The sequence below is a fragment of the Podarcis erhardii genome, assembly GCF_964252035.2.
Source record: "Podarcis erhardii genome assembly, chromosome: 1".
NCBI lineage: Eukaryota > Metazoa > Chordata > Lepidosauria > Squamata > Lacertidae > Podarcis > Podarcis erhardii.
The window spans coordinates 76,545,938-76,565,169 of NC_138497.1; the positions used below are offsets into that span (position 1 = coordinate 76,545,938).

General features: G+C 42.7%; 1 protein-coding gene across 16 annotated transcripts in view; it reads right to left on the reverse strand.

Annotated features, from left to right (window-relative positions):
- BRSK2 (BR serine/threonine kinase 2) overlaps positions 1-19,232 on the reverse strand; it is a 410,538-nt gene that overhangs the window by 13,524 nt on the left and 377,782 nt on the right. For 10 of the 16 annotated variants that reach the window (XM_081840494.1, XM_081840499.1, XM_081840496.1 and 7 more), the window contains 3 exons: positions 13,805-13,928; positions 11,190-11,370; positions 9,149-9,238 (listed from right to left, as the gene is read on the reverse strand). In XM_081840494.1, the coding sequence (XP_081696620.1) occupies positions 9,149-9,238; positions 11,190-11,370; positions 13,805-13,928 (395 nt within the window). Of the gene's footprint in view, positions 1-1,395; positions 1,444-9,148; positions 9,239-11,189; positions 11,371-13,804; positions 13,929-19,232 lie in introns of all 16 variants that reach the window. The other 6 variants (XM_081840500.1, XM_081840498.1, XM_081840488.1 and 3 more) reach the window with 1 other exon arrangement.

Consider the following 19,232-nt stretch of genomic DNA (forward strand, 5'->3'; position numbering starts at 1 on the left):
GCCCCAATTCTGTGCCTTTGAAAGAATCCCCATGGCTCCTTTATGGGCAGGGAGCAATTCTCTCAAGTTATCCTAGGCAAGTCACTTCACAATGGGGCAGGCAGAAGCTGAGCCTCGTTGGCTGAGTCTCTTTGCAAGGGAGGGAGGGGTCACTCCCTGGTCCCCACTTTTTCAGGAGAGGGAGGGGGCTTGGGGAGGGGGCTTCTTCCCACCCTCCACCAGCCCACCCGCCTGTTCTCATGATGGCAGGCCATTGTGACTCTTGGACAGGCTAGCTGGGGCTGGGCCAAACTGCAGCACACTCATTTGCCACATACTATTGGGGGTCCCTGTTTGCTTCTTGTTTCTGTATAAGGCGGACATGTGAGGTGAATCCCCACTTTGGAAAACAGGTACTGGAGCATTCATTGGGTATCTGCCACAGCAATAATTAAGGACAGAAACTGAAGGCCTCCCTGTCCAGTGGCCAACTGGCCATATCAATTTTCTCTGTTGGCTCTCTCTGACAAAAGAGCACCTTCTGCCCTTCTGAGCACCCTAACTTAAGAAGGATATTGACAAGCTGGAAGGTGCGCAGAGGAAAGCAACCAAGATTATGTACAACAGGAAAATGGTATGTTCATATTTCTCTGTTCTGAGTTGCCATATTCTATTTTTGGAAAGAACTATAGAAAGAAAGGAGATAACTTTGGTGATAGGGGAGTAGAGAGAACAGGGATTAAGCATGAGTCTCTCAAGCCGAGGAGGATGAGCTGTTCAGTGGAAATTTGTTCACTTTACACTTGTAGGCCTCACAGTTTGTTTCCATCAAAAGCAAAACAGTGAGTTGGGCTGCAGTTAAGCTTATTTACAGTAGCTAAGGATGCAACCACCGGATGAGATATTTCATTTGTAGTGGGAGCAAGAGAGGAATTTCCCTAGGAACAGTGGGGTGAGACTGATGGAATGAAGGCAGAACCTTGTTGTCCTCTTTTCAGCATGAGCTGGGGGGGGGGAGCCAGGCAGTAGCACAGCAGAAAGGCAAGTGGTATACGGCTGCAGAACAGAGAAAGGTTGATTTGAAAGTGAAGTCAGAGTAAAGGCTTAAAAGCATGTATAACATCACCAGACATCTTTTTTGGAGGGTGGGGGTGGGGTGGAGGAGGTAGTGTGAGAACAGGAATTTGCAAGACTGTGGAACCACGGATGCAGTGGTTGTGCAACATGGCAGTTCTGCGCACACGTGGAGGAAAAAACTGGGTGATGTGTGTGTTCAAAAGGCAAGCAAGAGGTAAAGTGGGTGGTCATAAAGAGTGTCCAGAAAAGGGAGAAGGGAAAGGGTAGTCAGGTAGTCAGGTTGTTCAGTGGAGGCTGGGGGCTGGTGGGGGGGAGAGGAGGTGGAAGGGAAGTTCTTACCACATTTGGAAAGTCTCCCAGTCATCAACTCCATACAGTTAGTGGTGTCTAGATCATAAGAGTGGAAAGAGGAAGGAGGGAAAACAATATAAAAAATCGTTTCCAGATCTCTTCGTAGAAGGCAGTAATGTAGCAATTTTTTTCCTGGAGCAGAAAGTATATATGGGATTGGCATTTCTACACTCAGTTGAGATTCTTCCTAAACCTATGCTAGAAGTGTGTTTTTTGGAATCAATCATGTAACATAGAGCAAACACTTTCTCCTCCCTATCGCTGCCATATATTTGATATATGTGTTACAATGAATGTCCAAGATTTGGTGACTTTTACATCCTGGCTACCTCAGACAAATTTTGTGAAAAATATCCAAAAATCTAAAGGCCCACAAGTGAATTCTGAGAGCTAATCAAATGTCAGCATTTACTTGGGTATGTCTGAAAGATGAGAGATATACAACAAATGACAACTAGGACTGGCTTCATTCCCACATGAATGCTGACATTCACCAAATTTCATACATTCACTGTAAAACCTACAGAAAGAACAATAAAATATTTTGCAACACAGAAATCCCCGGAAAAGGCTGTTCAGCTAGATCAAATGTGTGAGTCCATTATGATGACTCATAGCACTATGAACATCATTGTCACTAAAATAAAAGCAAAGTATTATTCTACATGTACTCAAGATGCCAAGCTATCTTCTTTCACTACTACCTCGTCCACCTCGGGAGCTATAAATGCTATGATATCTTGGGCTTCTCCAGACAACTTATTTTATCCCTTAAAACATTCATAGCCTGCTTCTCCTAAGAGTTTATGGCGGCTAGTAAAATGGAAAGAATTACAAAAAGAGTGAAAAAAAAAGTATGTTTATTTATTTAAAACTACCTCCAAAAAGTTCTTCCTATTGCTAGCAATAAATGCAGTTTCCACTTGGCACCAGCAGTAATAATAGCATCCCCCATGAAAAGGGTTGGGGCTATCCCTCTTTCAAAGGAGGGGGCAGTCATTCCCCTCCTTGCAGAGCTGTGTTTTGGGAGAAGGGATTACAGTGGAACCTTGGCTGTCAAATGTAATCCGTTCCAGAAGACTGTTCGACTTCCAAAATGTTTGACAACAGAGGCGCAATTGCTGGTCGGCAAATTCCTTTGAAAAAATGGAGAAATGTGCCTTGGAAGCCATTCGACGTCCGAGGCGCGTTCGAAAACAGAAGCATTCACTTCCAGGTTGTCGGTGTTCAGGTTCCGAATTGTTCGGTTTCTGAAGCGTTCGACAACCGAGGGTCTACTGTACTTCAAAAATGAGACACATTCAGGATGGCAGCCATAAGGGGTGGGTCAGGGCAAGAATATGTTTTGACAGTAACAGCACAAGTTTGGGGCTTGTGAAAAGTAATGACTCCAGGAGCAGCCCATTTCCGTTTTGGCGCCTGAGGCGAAAAGGGAAGTTTCCATTTCCCCCTCTCCCAACTCTAAAGCCAGAGTTTTGCTGCTGCCGATTCTCTTTAGTTCTCTAGGGAAGGCAAGAGGTACCTGGGGAACTCTGTTTGCTGGAGAAGTAAGAAGTGGCAGTAGCAAGAGCTCTTCCTGGCAGAATCTTGCTGCCTGAGGCAATTGCCTTGGCGAGCCTAATCATAATGCTGGCTCTGCTTGACTCACAAAGGAAGTAGTTGGTGGTAGGTTTTTGGCTGCCGCCCCCTTGTGTCTTATCTTATGCTGAACAGCATAACGACAGAGCATGTTAAGGCAGCTTCCACACTAGGGCTCTTTAACACTGCTCAGACATTGCTCTCCTGCGATGAGCCTGAAGCAAAAAGAAACAGTGGCTCTGCAATATAGCACCATATATTGCCTATAACCATGATGGCAGTGTCTATCTCCATGGGCAAGGTATTAAAATATGTTAACCTAGCAGCAAGTTCCATACAGCCATGTTTCTGCTTCTCGTGGCTAATGGCCCTTTAATTAGGTCCTTCCTCCTTTGTCTCATTGCTATTAAAACAACGCCAGAGCAATCCTATGCATATCTACTCAGAAGCACGTCCCACTGAATTCAGTTGGGGTTGTTCATAGGCAAGTGTCTCTAGGATGGCGGCCCTCAGAGACATTCCAGCACTTCCTCCTTTGCAAAGCGGGAAATGCCTTGCTAGCAAAGATGGCTAAAGACAGACGTTCTCTAAAAGGGGTTAGGTTGTATAAATGTTAGGGTAGAAGAGCAAAGCAAAAGGATAGGTATGCACCAAACAATCCAGCAGGAAGGGATCTTGGAAAAGAGAGGCAGGTCTGGGGTGACTGTAGATAAGGGAGCATGATCAGAAATAGCAATGTGAGGAAGGGTCCAGTAGGGAGTTGAGAATCTGACTGAGAAAGGGCAGCCACCTCTTCCTGCAGAGGCCTTGCACAAGGTGAGAATGTTAGAGAAAACAAGGAAAAGTAGTTACCGTATCTTTTGCACCATAACACTCACTTTTTTCCTCCTAGAAAGTAAGGGGAAATGTCTGTGCGTGTTATGGAGCGAATGCCTACGGATGGTGGGGGGATCTGCTGCAGTCGTGAGCAGAGGATCCATGGTTCCCCTTCCTTCCCTCCTCCGTGGCTTGCTTTGAAATAGCAAAGCGGGAGAAGAGCCACTGAGTGGGGAGGAGAGAGGGACAGAGAGCCTGCTTCTTTAAAGGAGCAAAGTGGGAGAGGAGAGGAGCCTTCTCCCCTTATACCCATCTTCTGCATTATTAGCAGCATCCTTCTCCACCCACCCCACGCGTGCTCCTTGTCCCTTGAGTGCTTTTCCTTCCCTCCCCACTTAAAACGTGGTTACAAAGCACGGATCCACATGGATCCTCAGGATTTTTGCACTGGGTCACCCCAAATTCACCATCAGATCACATAGCATGTCCATGGCTACATCTTGCATCAAAAAAATCACACGCCCACTGTTGCCTGGGGCCGCAGTGGTGCAAAAACGTGGTTACAAAGCATGGATCCACATGGATCCTCAGGATTTTTGTATTGGGCTACTCCAAACTCACTATCAGATCACATGTCTGTGGCCACAGCATGAACCACAAAAATCATACATCCACTGTTTCGTTTAGAATATATTTTTTTCTTGTTTTCCTCCTCTAAAAACTATGTGCGTGTTATGGTCGGGTGCATGTTATAGAGCGAAAAATACGGTATTTAAAAAGTGAAAGGAGAACCTAGAAAGAGTGCATCCATGGGACAAAGATGAAAGACAAGGCTATCAATGGCCACCAAGTCATGAAGACTCTATATACTGTCTGGGGAACAACTGTTGCTGGGGAACAACAGAAGAGGGCCACTGAACTCGTGTCCTGCTTTTGGGCTTTCCAGGGGCATGTGGCTGGCTACTGTGTTAAGCGTCCCAGTGTGTACATCCTTGTATTTTCCCTCTTTGCTAACATTGCTGGATCTGTTAGCATATCTATAGCAATTATTGAAAAGTCTGACAGGTTCTCAGGACTGAAAGGTTTAGCAACTGGCTTCACCCCCTTTTTTGGCTTCTAAAACATGTTGGTTGTAGTTTTTATTATGTTCTGGATATGACATCCCTTTTTTGCAGTCAATTATATGGATTATATTGCAAGATTTGCTAGTGATGTTCTGTTTTAACAAAAAAAGGTGGAGCAATCCGTAATGGCTATCTTGAAAAAAGCTTCATTTCATTTTACCAGAGCAGGTGATGAAGGCAGAAGCTGATACACTTTGCTACATAAATAAAGCTCTTTTTGTTAATAAAAATAACATATATATTATTTTAGTGATTAACCAAATCCTAAAAGGAATCCAGAACTGGCTTGTATGAAGTACTATTTGACACCCCCTCCCTCCCCCCGTGTGTGTACACATACACAAAACTGGGCATCCATGCAATTTGTTGGTGAAGATTTCCGTCAACTGGAGCTCTCCAATAACCCAGCCATATACCAGTCCTGGTCTGCATATGCAGCAGAACGCTGAGGTGCTGGAATAAACTGTGCCTCTTTGGACTGCAGATATGAGATACCATGTCTGAATGCTCTTCTGTGTGAAAATTCTCTACGAACGGGAAACTAGAGCATTGTGGAGACAGTTTCAGTCCACCTTTCTGTTGTGCAAGTCTTCTAATTATAGAGTCTCCTGTTGTTGTTTAAACACAGAGAAGTATTACAAAAAAATAAAAAATAATCCCCTACCAGTAGCTCGTAGTGATAAAGCATGTTCTGCAATTTCAACACTCATATCATCTCCTCCTTCTCATTTTCTCAATAAATGGCAGCTTTATTTCACAAACACAGATGCTGGAAACTGCAGTCCTATTCAGAGATTGTTGCATTTCAGAAATAACCAATGATTTCTACTAAAGCTTCTGTGTAAAAAGTTCAGCAAGATTCACATCAAGACCTACCAAAGAATAAAGCACTACAATTATGCAGGCCTCCCCTTCATCCCACAGGACATTTAAAACGGCTTATCAAAATAATAAGCGTTTAAGTTTGCATAAATACATAAAGATGAGATGAAGGAACTGTGTGGGACCTACTTTAAATACATCGGTTTCTGATGCTTATCTGATTCTGAAAATAAAGTCAGCAGGTTGCAACCCAGAAATCCCAACCTTTCCTTAATATTAACAATGCAGGAAGTGTAGTAAGCACAAAATGTCCCACTGCATTGTTAATGGTTACGTATAGCCTATTGCTGGAAGCTGGAACTTGCAACAATGGCTGAAAAGTTTAGGAACCAGCATAGACTTAAACAGGGCAGGGGAAAAGCAGAGAATTCACTGCTCAGATGAAACAATGGATTGCTTTAATACTGCCATTTATGGAAAGGGATACACAGACAGTTAACTCCTTCCCAGAGGAGGTGTCTGCTAGAGGAAAGCAATCAGTCCTGATAACAGAACTGGTATCATATGGAAATAATCACTATTCATTCTCAGAAACATCATTTCTTACTAATGGCTATAGATTTGTTCTGTGGAACAAAAAGAATGCACAGAATTGAGACATGGGCAAAAGTGTGGTACTTTTTGTCCCTATCTACCCAGGCAGGATTCTCCTTTCATTCAACAAGGACTTCTTGGCAGAGTGAATATCCATGGAGATGGTATTCTCTTTTCACTCTGAAGATCATGGAACTTCCACAATTCAGGTGCATGAATGAAAGTGTGTACCTAAGGCTGCCTGATCAGTGATCATTTCAAGGAAGAAATCTCCAGTGGCTCAGGGAGCACAGAACTGAAGTGCATTAGTGCTGAGTGGCATTTTAGTAGTGCACTTAGCTTTCACCTGTGCACTGAGCTTGTTCCAGTTTGCATTAGATCAAAAGTAATAAGCAGAGCGAGTCCTAAGAAGCAGAAATGAGAATGAGAATGGAAGATACTAACTGTGATGTGCAGGTGTGACACAGGAACGCACCATTGAAATGAGATACACGCACAGACAAGCAAACGACGCGATGTCTATCAATATTGGTGTGAGCTTGCAAAGAATGAGAGACAACAGAAAACAGTCCTGTTCTGAAACCCAGGCAAACCAGTTTAATGGGCCGGCCCACAGCTCAGCAGACCAAGCAGGGTCCGGAGATGTAGCAAGCATCACCTCCACAAAGTCACAAGTCCTTGCTGGCAGTGATGGAGCTGGAGACACGTTCAGAGATGGGGTCACCTAGCTGCAAGGTACATCTGTTGCAATATACTGTATCATCCCTCTCCCTCTCGCAGTACATACAGTATATGTTTGTGCACAGAGAGGCCTCCAGTCACTCACCTGTAATGGCACCTGACCTGGAAGGTGGGGAACACTGCTTTGCTAGAGCAGGTGAGCTCTCTGAACTTCTTCAGAGGCTAGAATCAGTTACAAATGCTTTGCACTTTAATCTGTGAGTTACAGATTAAATGAACATTGATTTCGACTGAGGCTGCTTTTGAAGTAAGCAACTGTTCCTTACAGAATGCAGCTTGATTTGGAGTTACCCAGGCTGCAAAGACATTATGCTAAGCTGAATGGCCCCTCATGATTCTATGACCTCCTGGGTGCCAGGGGACAAGAAGGTGGCTTTTGTGTTGGAAGGAGAGCAGAATTCCTTCCCATGCCCATTCAAGGCTCATCTGGCAATTATCCTGGGAACAATTCCTCATTAATTCTATTCCATTTTAAAACAGCGTCATTTGGTGCCAACTTCCCAATAATTCCTATCCCATTTCAAAATTTCCTATCCCATTTCAAACGAGCATTATTTTGGTGACATTTTTGCTTCCCTGTTTTCTCAACCACAGCCTGGACATCCATATAATTTTTAAATCACAGCCACATACGAAATAAATGTTTCTTGTCAAGAATTCCATCCAGTCACAGGTTTATTTTAGTCTGAATTCACAGAAAGTGGAGGCTGTTTAATTAAGTCACTATGAGTAAATGCTACACATGGGAAGTTTGTTCTCTGTTGTTATTGTTGTTAGCCTCAAAAAGATGCTAATCTTATAGAACTCTTCTAAAAGCATGAAGAGCTGGGGCTAGTGAGGACAAAGGCAACTTTCTTCCCATGTGGCTACAACCACTGCATGATGAATTTATATAAGAAGCAGTCATCCTGCAGTGCTGAGTCTTGGAATCTACCCTGATGCTCCCTTTGCTTATTAATTTGAAACTCCTTGTTTCCTATCCTAGACCAGCCAGACATCTGCAGATGCAAAGTAAGTGACAGCAGTCTGTCTGACCAGATTCAAATTATATTGATCAGTTTTAGACATCTAGTAATTCTTTCCCAATCCTTGCTCTCAGTTGTGAAAGGCTGCCCATCTCCTCCCATTGATATATTTCTCACATGCTTGTCATCACAAGGGTGGCTTTAAAGGGTGAGATCAGCTACCACTGGCATAGAGAGAAATTGGACTTTGGGTCTATGTACCTCATGTTTTGTTCTGTTTTTCCCATACACTTTACAACAGACAAACGTTTCCTGTAGTGTTGCAGAGTTGTTGTTGTTTGCTTGGAAGAAGCTAAATCCGCTTATCCTAGTGACCTTCACGAGGTGAAGCAGTGAAGATCAGGGCTTGTGGAAGGCTAGAGAGGTAGTAGGGGAATTGCTAAATGAAGAGATTGCCAGTAGATAAATGTACATCCCATTCATGAAAGGGCTAAAGGGTAATAAAAAATTATTTCCTCGTGTAGTGTGGCTTAAAACTGTAACAGGCGAGATATTTCTGCCATTGCTCAGCCATTTCCACTTCATTAAAGTGAGCAGATAAAATGGCATGTGGCTTCTTCAGAGTAAGTGACTTTCCAAAAATCAGTCTTGTTCTAAACTTCCAATAATTCCCACTTGCTAGCAAAAGTCACTTCCTCCCCAGGAGCTAACTCAGGCCATTGTTTCTTTTAAAAAATGGTTTGTAGAGGACTCTTTCATCAGATACATTTTGAGGCATGTCCATGATTTTGGGGTGGGGGGATTTTTGGAATTAAACTGCTGATGACACTTCCTGTGAAAAGGGGGACAAATGGCTCTTGGGGCAGGGCAGGGCAGGGCAGGGCAGTTCACGTGGAGGTGGGGGGATGCATTTAGGAAATGGGAATTGGTGCAAGGCAGGTGGGAGTGGAGCAAATGGCAAGGGAGAGATGTGCAGAGGAGTCTTACTGTTTGTGCTGAATGAAACTAGTTTTCTAGGTGCAACTTGAGGGCTATGCTGATAGGTGCTTCCAATTCATGTCCTTGCCTGAAGCAAAGCACTGAGCTGTGGAAGCTACTTACCTGATAACTGCTGCACTGAAGGCTGGTCATGTGTGCTTAACAACTGTGCCTGAATGGTTTCTACTACCCTCTTAAAGCGACGGCTTGGACCTGTGAAAAGACACATCGGACTGTGAGTTGTGGAAGAACTGAACACTGCTGTGGAAGAGAGAGTGTAGGAAGAGAGCACATTTCCATTAACTTTTCTGCTCAGTATTAGACTTCATCTGAAAGCTTCTCATCCTTATGTTTACAAATATGTCCAATTCCCTTCTGTTAATTATTTCTTCTCCTTTATATTCCCCCCATGCCACCATTTTGCTGCTCCTCTGCCAGCCCCTCTGGCTTCTCTCTCTCACTCCTGCCTCTGGGCTTCCAGCCATGCTGCTCCCTATGCTCAGAATAGACCCCACCTCTCTGTTCAGCAAATAATTCCATTTTTCTCTCCCAAGTCCTTATCTCAAGACTCACTTATGCAACAAAGTTTTTTTTCAGAACCAGCTACCAGAGGCTCACTTTACCTGCTCCTCCATTACTAATTTAGTCTCTCTTTCTTGATCCCCATGACTTTCTATCAATCCTTGAGCTTTCTTCTATCTTGCCTAGTTAATGAAAATGGCAAATCCTCTAGAAAGGAATGGTGTCACTTTTATGTTCTGTACAGCATGCACCTAAGGACCTTGTTCCAGCTCTATGAAAGTTTAATATGAGTAGCAGTAGGTTATGCCTATCACATTCTTAATAAAGCTTTATGAAGACACACTTCCCTCTGAAACTTACTAGACCTTCCAGCTTCCTTGCAACATCTGTAGATCTCATTATATTATACTTAACTACCTAGCTCGTATACCCCTGGTACCTCTACCATTTCTCCCCAACATGGCCAGCAAAAAAACACTGTTGCTTGTTTGCTTGTTTGTATTTTTAAAAAAACACTGCTTAGTCTCCAGGATTTTGTGTAACCCAAATCCCCAAAGCAAAGTAGAACTATATGTAATCTAAATAACCATCCGTTTCCAAAGCTTTTGCATTTTTTTAAAGCACTCCAGAACATCTGGTGTCCCATGAAGCTAAACACAGTCAGTATGACTAAAGAGGGTGGAGTGGTAAACTCATCCCACCTCAATTTGAGTACTGCTAGTCATGTAATGTGGCTTACCAAGTGTTTGACAGGCCTACCATTTTATTTTTTTTAGTCTCAGGCAGGTAACAAAAGCAGATTTACTGAGTCCCTGTTGGACCGCCATACCTGGATGATGGACAATGTTCATCCGCGCAAGTCACAAGCTACACGTACCTGCTCTACTAGGCTAAATGCCCCAAATAACATCTTAAGGGCACCAATTTTGAAAGCTCTCTTCCAGAATTCTGAAGACTAGTTTGACTGCTAAAATGTTTCCTTTTGAAGCTGCCTCAAACACAAACAAATCCAGAGAGGCAGCTGTGTTAATCTGTTGCAGCGAAAACAACAGAAAGTTTTGTGGCACTTTTAAAGACCAATGAATGGTATATTTGATCGTCAACCCTACACAGGAAAAGAAATACAAACTATGTAAATCACTGTGTGTGATAAGTGCTTTTCACAGCATGTATATCTGACATTCACACAAAAGGAAAACATAAGCTGTGTTAGTAAGCTACAACTGTTAGCAGTATAATTATGCACATGCATGGCAAAAAAGTGTGATGTGCAATTTTCCACACATGATGACCAGCAATTTGGATGGCTTTAAGATAGGATTAGGATGTCCATAAAAGATAACACTATCAATGGCTATTAGCCACAATGCCTATGTTCTGACTCTACTGTCTGAGACAGTCTGTGAATGCCACTTGCTGGGAATCACAACTGGGGAGGCTGTGGTTGCACCCAGGGGTCCTGATCCAGCAGGGATTTTCTTACAACAATTTAGACACCATTTGAACACTTCCACATACATGCAAACTGCTGCTGCCTGTTGAAGAAATTAACTACAATTAAGGCCGCCCTCGCTATTTTGTCTGTGCTCCTCCTCCTCCTCCTCCTCCTCCTCCATGCAGACAGCAAGCTTGTGACAATTACCTGATAAAAGTGTGAAAGTGACTGAGTAGATCCCGTTCTCTTTCTGGGCCTCCCCACCTTCTGTGTATGTTATGTCCACTTGGAACTTCACTGGCTTCTGAAAGACAGCAGGGCCCCCTGTGGATTTGTACTCTGCGCGGAAGCTTGTCTGTGAGATGACGCTGTGACTGAGGCTGGGGATCTAGTAGGAAACAACAACATGAAGAACAAATGGTACTACCACTCTAAAACCAGTGGCAACACACCAATTTAAAAAGCATCAAAATCTGAATGGGAAAGACTGCTGTTTTGTGGGACTGCCCTTTCTTTAAGAATGAAGGAGCATTCCAGTCTGATCTGCAGCAATAAAAAATGAACTTCAGTAAGATCTCATCAGCTAGCCATTTATTAAAAATTGTTAAATGCCCAAACTCCTGGCTCCGAGAACTGCTCACACACAGCATCTCCGCCTTACCAGGATTCAATTTCAGTTTACTGGCTCTGATCTAGTCCACCACTGGGTCTAGGCACCAGTCTGGAACACCCATGGCTTCTCTTGATTCAGATGCTACAGAGAAGCAGAGCAAGGTGACATTTGCACATGGTTGACACCACACTCCAAATCTCCTAATGATTGCCTCCAGAATCTTTCATATGGATGTTAAGCAGGACTGGGGGGGAAATAGTCTCCCAAGGCATTCAAGAACAAAGTTTACAGAGTGCAGGCACATAGTCATTCTGTGCTCTTCTCTGGACCAGCCCTGCATACTTGAATGGGACCATGGTAAAACACTGCCGCGTGGGTTTGTGGAAGTATTGCACAAGTCATAGCTGTCAACTTTCCCCCCTTTTAAAGGGAAATCCTATACAGAATAAGGGAATTTCCCTTTAAAAAAGGGAAACATTGACAGCTATGGCACAAGTGTCAAAATGTATAGGAAGCATTCTTGGACTGATAATGTGGAAAGGGCAAGAAGAAACATTTTGAAGTTATTAATATAGTGTTGAAAGCACTTTGCACACATTATCTTCATGCACCTTAGAACAAACCTGCAACTCTTATTACCTCCATATTACAGGTTTGAGGAGGGCTGTGAGGTAGCAGTTTGACTTTGGTCCCCAATGAGCTGAGATTTGAATCAGCACCGTGTTGCTCATGCTGTTAACTACTCTGCCACACTAGCTCCCAATAATTACTTGGGGCTGTAATCTTATACACTTTTATCTGGGAGTAGGTCCTATTGTTATCCAACTTACAGTAAACTATACTCAGATACACCAAAATCAATAGACTTGAGTTACTTATGCCCATTTATTTCAACAGGTCAACTCTGAGTACGACTAACATTAGATTTCACCCAATGCCAACTTCTGAGTAGATCTATACAGAGTTGCTCTCTGAGGGACTTAAAACCAGCAAAGATCATTTGGGATTTTTGCTCCTACACATACGACTATATCACATTACTTTAAAAGAAGCCCCAAAGATTAATTATTTCAGGGAGAGTTCCAGAACATGTCTTGAGATTGCGTTCTCCCAAGGGCAGAGTTTGCTTTGGCCCCCAGAAAAGGGTAAGAAATAAGCTACTAGATGGGAATGTAAAGGAATCAACCCGTTATGTATAGCCACCGTGATTTTATGTGCAATTTTGCTTGGAGTAGGGCTGGATTTATACACCATGCTCTGGGGAACCTGAAAAATATGCCTAAGAAGTTAATCTTTTTAAAATCTTATTTCTCAGGGAAGTTCTGCTAAGAAAGCCAGCTCTGAGTCTGGCATATATGAGTGAGAAATGAATACATAAAAAAGAAAATGAGTAACGGTCAGGGAAAGATGGTGTATTTGAAGAACAAAGAGGCAAAGGTCACTTATACACTAGCCATTTAATATGGAGCAGACATAATCTCTTCACTCAGGTTTTACAGGGAATTTAGATGACAGCATTTCCAACTCAATGTACTCCAGAATTCTTCATATTGTCCTCCCACCTTTTTCAGATCTGAGCTGTGATTTTTAAAAATAGCTTGTATTTTTTAAAATAAAAAAAATAAAGATTACATTTAGTCAGTACATGCTATATAGCCATAGTAACAATAAAAAACACTACATCAATGGAACGAAGCTTTCCTACCACTGTATATTCTCCTGCATTCTAGTACTATAAAGCACCCCTACTCATTTTGTTAAAACGCAGTTCAGAATGGCATTGAGCCTTCCTGGGGCTACTGTCTCTTTAATTTCCCTCCATTCTTTGTTTTAAACTGGCTTCTGCTTCTGGCTCTTACATTAGTCAGTTCCTGTTCCTTGTGTGGTTGGTGATAATTACTAGTTTTGTCTTTGCAATCAAAGCAAATGTTCATTAATTTTATTATCACAATTACATGGTTAAGGTAATAAAAAATAAAATTTCTAAAAAGCAATTACTCCAGCTGAAAAGAAACCCAAAATAAAACCGCCTCCCACAGATAACAGGAACTGATTAGTCAGTAACCAAGAAACATTGTGGCCACAGGAGAGAACAGAAAGAAATTTTAGTTTTAAAGGGCACTAGTGTGGAATGTGTCTGGAACTACAGGCTGAGAAACCACAGCTCATCAAGTTTCACTTGTGTGTTTATGTTTATGTCCGTACTTACCGAGAGGAATGCATGGACTATGTCAGCCTTGATAGAACTCAGCGGTTTGTCCTTAATAACCACAAAGATCTGTTCTTCTTTCTCTAGGTTGATAAAGTTACCAAACCAGGATTTTTTGGCAAGCCTGACCAATCCAGGAGGGAGAGAAAGAAAAGGCGAAAAAACAGAAAGCAAAGAGAAGATTTAGAGAAGAAAAGCACAGGCAATTATAATACACAGCCAACTAGGCCTTAGCTACGCTGTGTGGAACGGTATAAGTCATTGTGTCAAGAGAGTCATATTTGCTCAGAAACAGAAAGCACCCCAGTGATGCATTTGGCTTTACTACAACAGTATGTACAGTTGGAAACAGAAGACTAGGTACTGTACTGTTCAAGTAAACCTAGAAGGGCAGAGGCACTAATGGATACAACCGTGAAACAGCTTTACAAGATACAGCAGGGAGCTGAATAAGGAGGACATTGGTAGGACTCTTTGTGTGTGCCACTGATATGCACACATGCAGTCCATGCACACCCTGCTTTCTGTAAGCACTCTGCACATGAATGGAATGTGTTCTCTGGCACCCTAAAAATCCAGCGTGCACTGTGCGCATTGACAGCCTCCTGGACACTCATTACAATGCCTAGTCCTGAGGTTATTTAATCTATAGTAATACCACACATTTAAGAGAGAAATGTTTTACACTACCAGCTTTCAAAAGCAAGCTGGTTTTAAAAAAATATTTAAAAAGCATCTACATCTGCCTGCCTGCCTAACAGAGGAAAAGAAAACAATCACACTTTGGCAAATCTCTCCCAGTTCCTCTGTTAAAACTGGGTTGGGAAAGCATAACTCTCTGAAATATTAATAAGCAGCTATAGCTGACCACAAGCCAAAGATTAGCATGGGGAACAGTAAAGAGAAAGGGCCACTCATTTAAGTAGGCTATTAAGAAGCCTGGGCTTTTGTCTTCCTCAAACACACCAGAATGACTCTGTAGGCCTCAGAACAATTATGCTGTCTGTTCCTTGCACATTAAAAGCCTTTGCTGATTAGATATTTATATGTATAGTTATCCATCCAACTGCCCCAGTCCCTTCAGACTTCAGGTTGCTTCAATACACCTCTGAATAGAAACTTATGGAGCAAGTGCTTTTTCTAGCACAGGTACATGGACCGCACAGCCGGTGCGTGCTGCTGCTGGATATGTCCACAACCCACTAAACACATACTACCTTTCCATACGCCACAATATATACATTTTATTAACTGGGGTTTATTTCCTTCTCTCATTTAAACAGGGAGAGACAATTCTAGTGAAATCCTCATGGGTGGGTTGCAGAGTTTTTGATGAACTTACTTTACTTCTGTGTGGACGAGGGGTGTATTTGATGGTCCTTTCTTCTGCAAAGCTAGCTCACCAATGGCCTGTGCCCTGTAGCCTCCCTGTACCCTGCAGCTTTATGCAATTCAATTACAGCTCAGGGAAAGGCATCATGAGGTAACTCCTCCCACAGAGTTTTTCCAGGTTAGGAAGCAGGGCAGCTGAAGAGGCTGCAGTGTGCTGCCAAATGTTTACAGAAAATAAAAGGAAAAATGCAATCCTACCTTGCAATAAAGCAAGCTTAAAACTCAAGGAAATTCTCAAGTCTCCTGAGAATGAGGTGGGGAAAAAGGAAAAGATATTTTGCAAGGAAATAAAACTTTGGAGTAATTGAAGGAGAGGTTTTGGCACAGCACTAGCCTGCATGATCTAAGCAGTGCTGCTTCCAGCAGAGAGAATCAGTGCTATCCGAAAAATTATTAACTCTACACAGGGGGAGGGAAAAAAGGGTGGGAGCATGCAGCCTCAGTTATTCAAGATTAACAGCACAATTTTCTAAGCATGTTTACTCAGGAGTAAATTTAGGCCACTGTGTTCAAGGAGCCTTACTCCCTAACAAGTGTACTAAGTAAAAGTTTTTTTAAATGAAATGGTACACTGCTTTCTTTTTAAAGTGTTGCCAACCAAGCAAAACACTGCATTAGAGAGAAGCGAAACTTGCTTCCCCAATAAGGCCTTAAGCATTATGAACATTATGAAATTGACATTAAAAATCTCAAAGACCATTTTGTAAAATTAAAAACTGGGATATTTCAATTGCCTCTGAGCCGTGATAAAGGATGTGCTGTATCCATTCTGACACTTCATACAATCACAAGGGTAGGGTCTGTTCTGAAATGAATGTTTTAATTCACATCCAATGGTAGGAGATTTAAAAGAAAAACCCATTTTAAAAGAAAAAGAAGGGATAAAAACGTGCATACTGTTGGTAAAACTGTATCTCATGAATGATCACCAGGAATAAAGGTTATAGGGGCCTGCTTAAGCTTCCAGTGATACCCTGGAGCCTGTAACTGCTTGCAATACAGAGTTCTTCTGATGAGATACAAGACAGAATAGATTCTTGCGAGTTCTCCTGATGTAACTGTGCTGGTTCTGCAGGGCAAAGAGGCATAGATAGTGGCACTGATGTTTTATAATGAAGGAGGGAAATTCAGCAGACCTGGCAGAATATCCATATTGCATAGACTTATCAGGTACTAGTTTAACATGTAAGGGTTGGGGGCAAGGAAGGAGAGATTTATATACACCAGTGGCTCAATTAGTTTGGTGTATTCCTAGACACTCGTGTGATCAAAGTAATCCCAGAACTATATGGTACATATTCCTATTGACTGTACCAGTGGGTCTGTGGATACTATTGTCTAAGACTACCCCACTCAGAACCTGCAGTCTTACACCTTACTCACTGTCTGGACATGTTGTAGATACATCAGCTGAAGGCTAAAGTAATGATTTTTTAAATAAAGTGAAGCAGTATGCACGGGAATCTGAATTCTGATTGGGTTTAGCACCCAACTCACTCAGGCTTGAATCCTGAGGGTCCCTAGATTCATTACTGCAACTCATATTCCATTTTGTGGGGGCTGTTGGGATCTTTCTAGACCAGTCTGCACACAGAACAAGAATCCTACAAGACCCACTTCTCAACAGAGGACCCTGCAACGGTCCCCCCAAGCACATCTTAGGACCCAGAAAATCAGTGTACCTGAAGAGAAACCTTAAGTCCCCAGCACAGGAAAATGGGAACCCTGAGAACTGGGGGATCTGGAGGATCCTTACCTTAACCCTGCCATTCTGGGTCCTGCTATGATCTGGGTCAGGGATAGTATTCCAAATGTTGGACTACAACCCCATCAACTCCAGCAAAATGGGCAGGGATGATAGGTCCTGTAGTGTGATATCTGAAGGTTCTATATTGGCTACCTTGTAATTGCAATTCATATATTATCACCTCAAACCTAGATGAATGTAATGGGAAGAATTCAGCATGGTGCTAGAGAGATTGTTCTGGTGTAAGAATCTCCCCTCTCCTGCCATGCTGTTCTGGTGGTTCTCCACCCTCCCCCCAATTGGGGCAGGGGGAGGATGGGGGTCAAACTCTGCTGCTCTAGTGGAAGTCCTTATGCGGGCATCTGCTAGCAGGACCGGTTAGTTGAATCTGGCCCAAGGTTTTACTTTAAAGGTGGGTTGGAATTTCCAGATTGAAAGCTGGCTGTCATATTCAGAACTAGCAGTGCTCCCAGTTGCTGCACTATTGCTTTAGGGATATAATTCAAGGTGCTAATTTTGATATATAAAGCCTCATCCCAGTAGCCCTTAAAGGCCACCTCTTCCCTTATGCAACTCCCAAGGTTGACTGAGAGAATCTGTTTAGCAATACCATCGATGGGTGAGATTCAAACAGTAAGGGAGCACAGGGAGATATTCTCAGTGGCTGCACCACAACTGCAGAACTCTCTTCCCTTGGAAACGTTCAGAAGCCCAAAACAGGATGTTGTTGGGAAGCACTGTTCTACAGCCTTTTCCCCTTTTTCTTTTGGAAGGTAGGGTGTCATTACTGACTTAGGAGATGGTTTGGGGGGTTTGATAATGAAAATAACCCTAAAGGAAGGAGAGTGAAAAATAAAAAAGAAGTAAAGAGAAGAACACACACTGGGGGCAACCTTAGGATTCAAAGGAAAAGCTTGCACAACATATCTGAAGGGCAGGAAGTCCATAGGGGGAAAACGACCTTGAAAAACACTGCAGAATCAACTTGACATCTATCTTAAGAAAGGTTTTCCACCCCAAGAGATTGGTAGAAAGCAACAAGGTGTACTGGAGAAAATATGCAATTTTACATCATGTTGTAGACAAACAATGACAATCATTCTCTATATCTAAAATAAACCCATGGATTTAAACAGAATTGTCTCTCTGTTGGCCAGTGCTGCAATTCTATTTCCACTTAACTAGGAGTAAGCCACACTGAACTCAACAAGACTTATTCCCGAGTAGCTATGTATAGGATTGCACTGTAAAACATGCTTATACACCATCTCAATTTGTATTAGAGGCTCTAGCTTCTACAGGGGATTTCTGAAGCCCCTATGGGCTAAATTCTAAGTCAAAATACTAGTGGACACATACATACAGCCCAGTTCAAACAAGTCCCATGATTCAGGACTTTGCTGAATTGAGGCCCTGCTGCAAATCAGCATAGCTCCATCATCTGGCACACATGGTGCAACACTTTTTTCTTTTTTAAAATGTCAGATTTATAGAAGGTGATAGCAAACAGAAACACCAAGAGAATAAAAGTTAGGCAACCACCAATTCCATTATGTTTCTGTTGGCTTGTGGCTCAAAGGCAGCTCTCTCCATGAATTGCTTCCCGTGCCTGCAGTCCTGTACACTAGGGAAGGCTAACCTTTTTTATGCCCAAGGGCTGCGTTCACCCTTGGCCAACGCTGCAAGGGCTGCATGTTGCATACTAGCAGTGAGTATGCCCACACCATATTCTCACTCACCAACACAGGTAGGCAAAATGCCCTCCTCAGCTGGCCCATGCAGATCAGCTGAGAAGGTTGATTATTATCCCTCCCTGTTCATATGACCCATCTGATGACTGGAGTGGGAAGATTTGCTTAGCCAACAGGGTGATGAGTCTACTTTAACTTTCCCCCTTTTTTGAAATCAGTGGGGTCCTGGAGGGGCAGAAAAAACGTGCTGGGAGCCCTCCATAGCTGTTAGCCACCCCTAATGTATGCATTTAGAATGTTTCAGTCCAACTGATCTCAATAGGAACTAAGCAGCCTAACTAAAAAGGATTGCAATTTGAGTTTCTCTTTCAAGCCAGACATGCAGTAAGTGGAGAATATCTCTCTGCACCAATGGCATATCTGTACCAACATTATTAGTATGAGAAGTCACTGCAAGATACCAATGAGAAAGATCACAGAGTTTTGCCTAAAATGTGTTTGAAACCTGTTCAATGTATCATTTTTTATGGTAGTTTTTGGACTCAATCCCCAGGTCTGTGCTGCCACAGTAGAATATGGTCCCTGTCACCCGCAAATA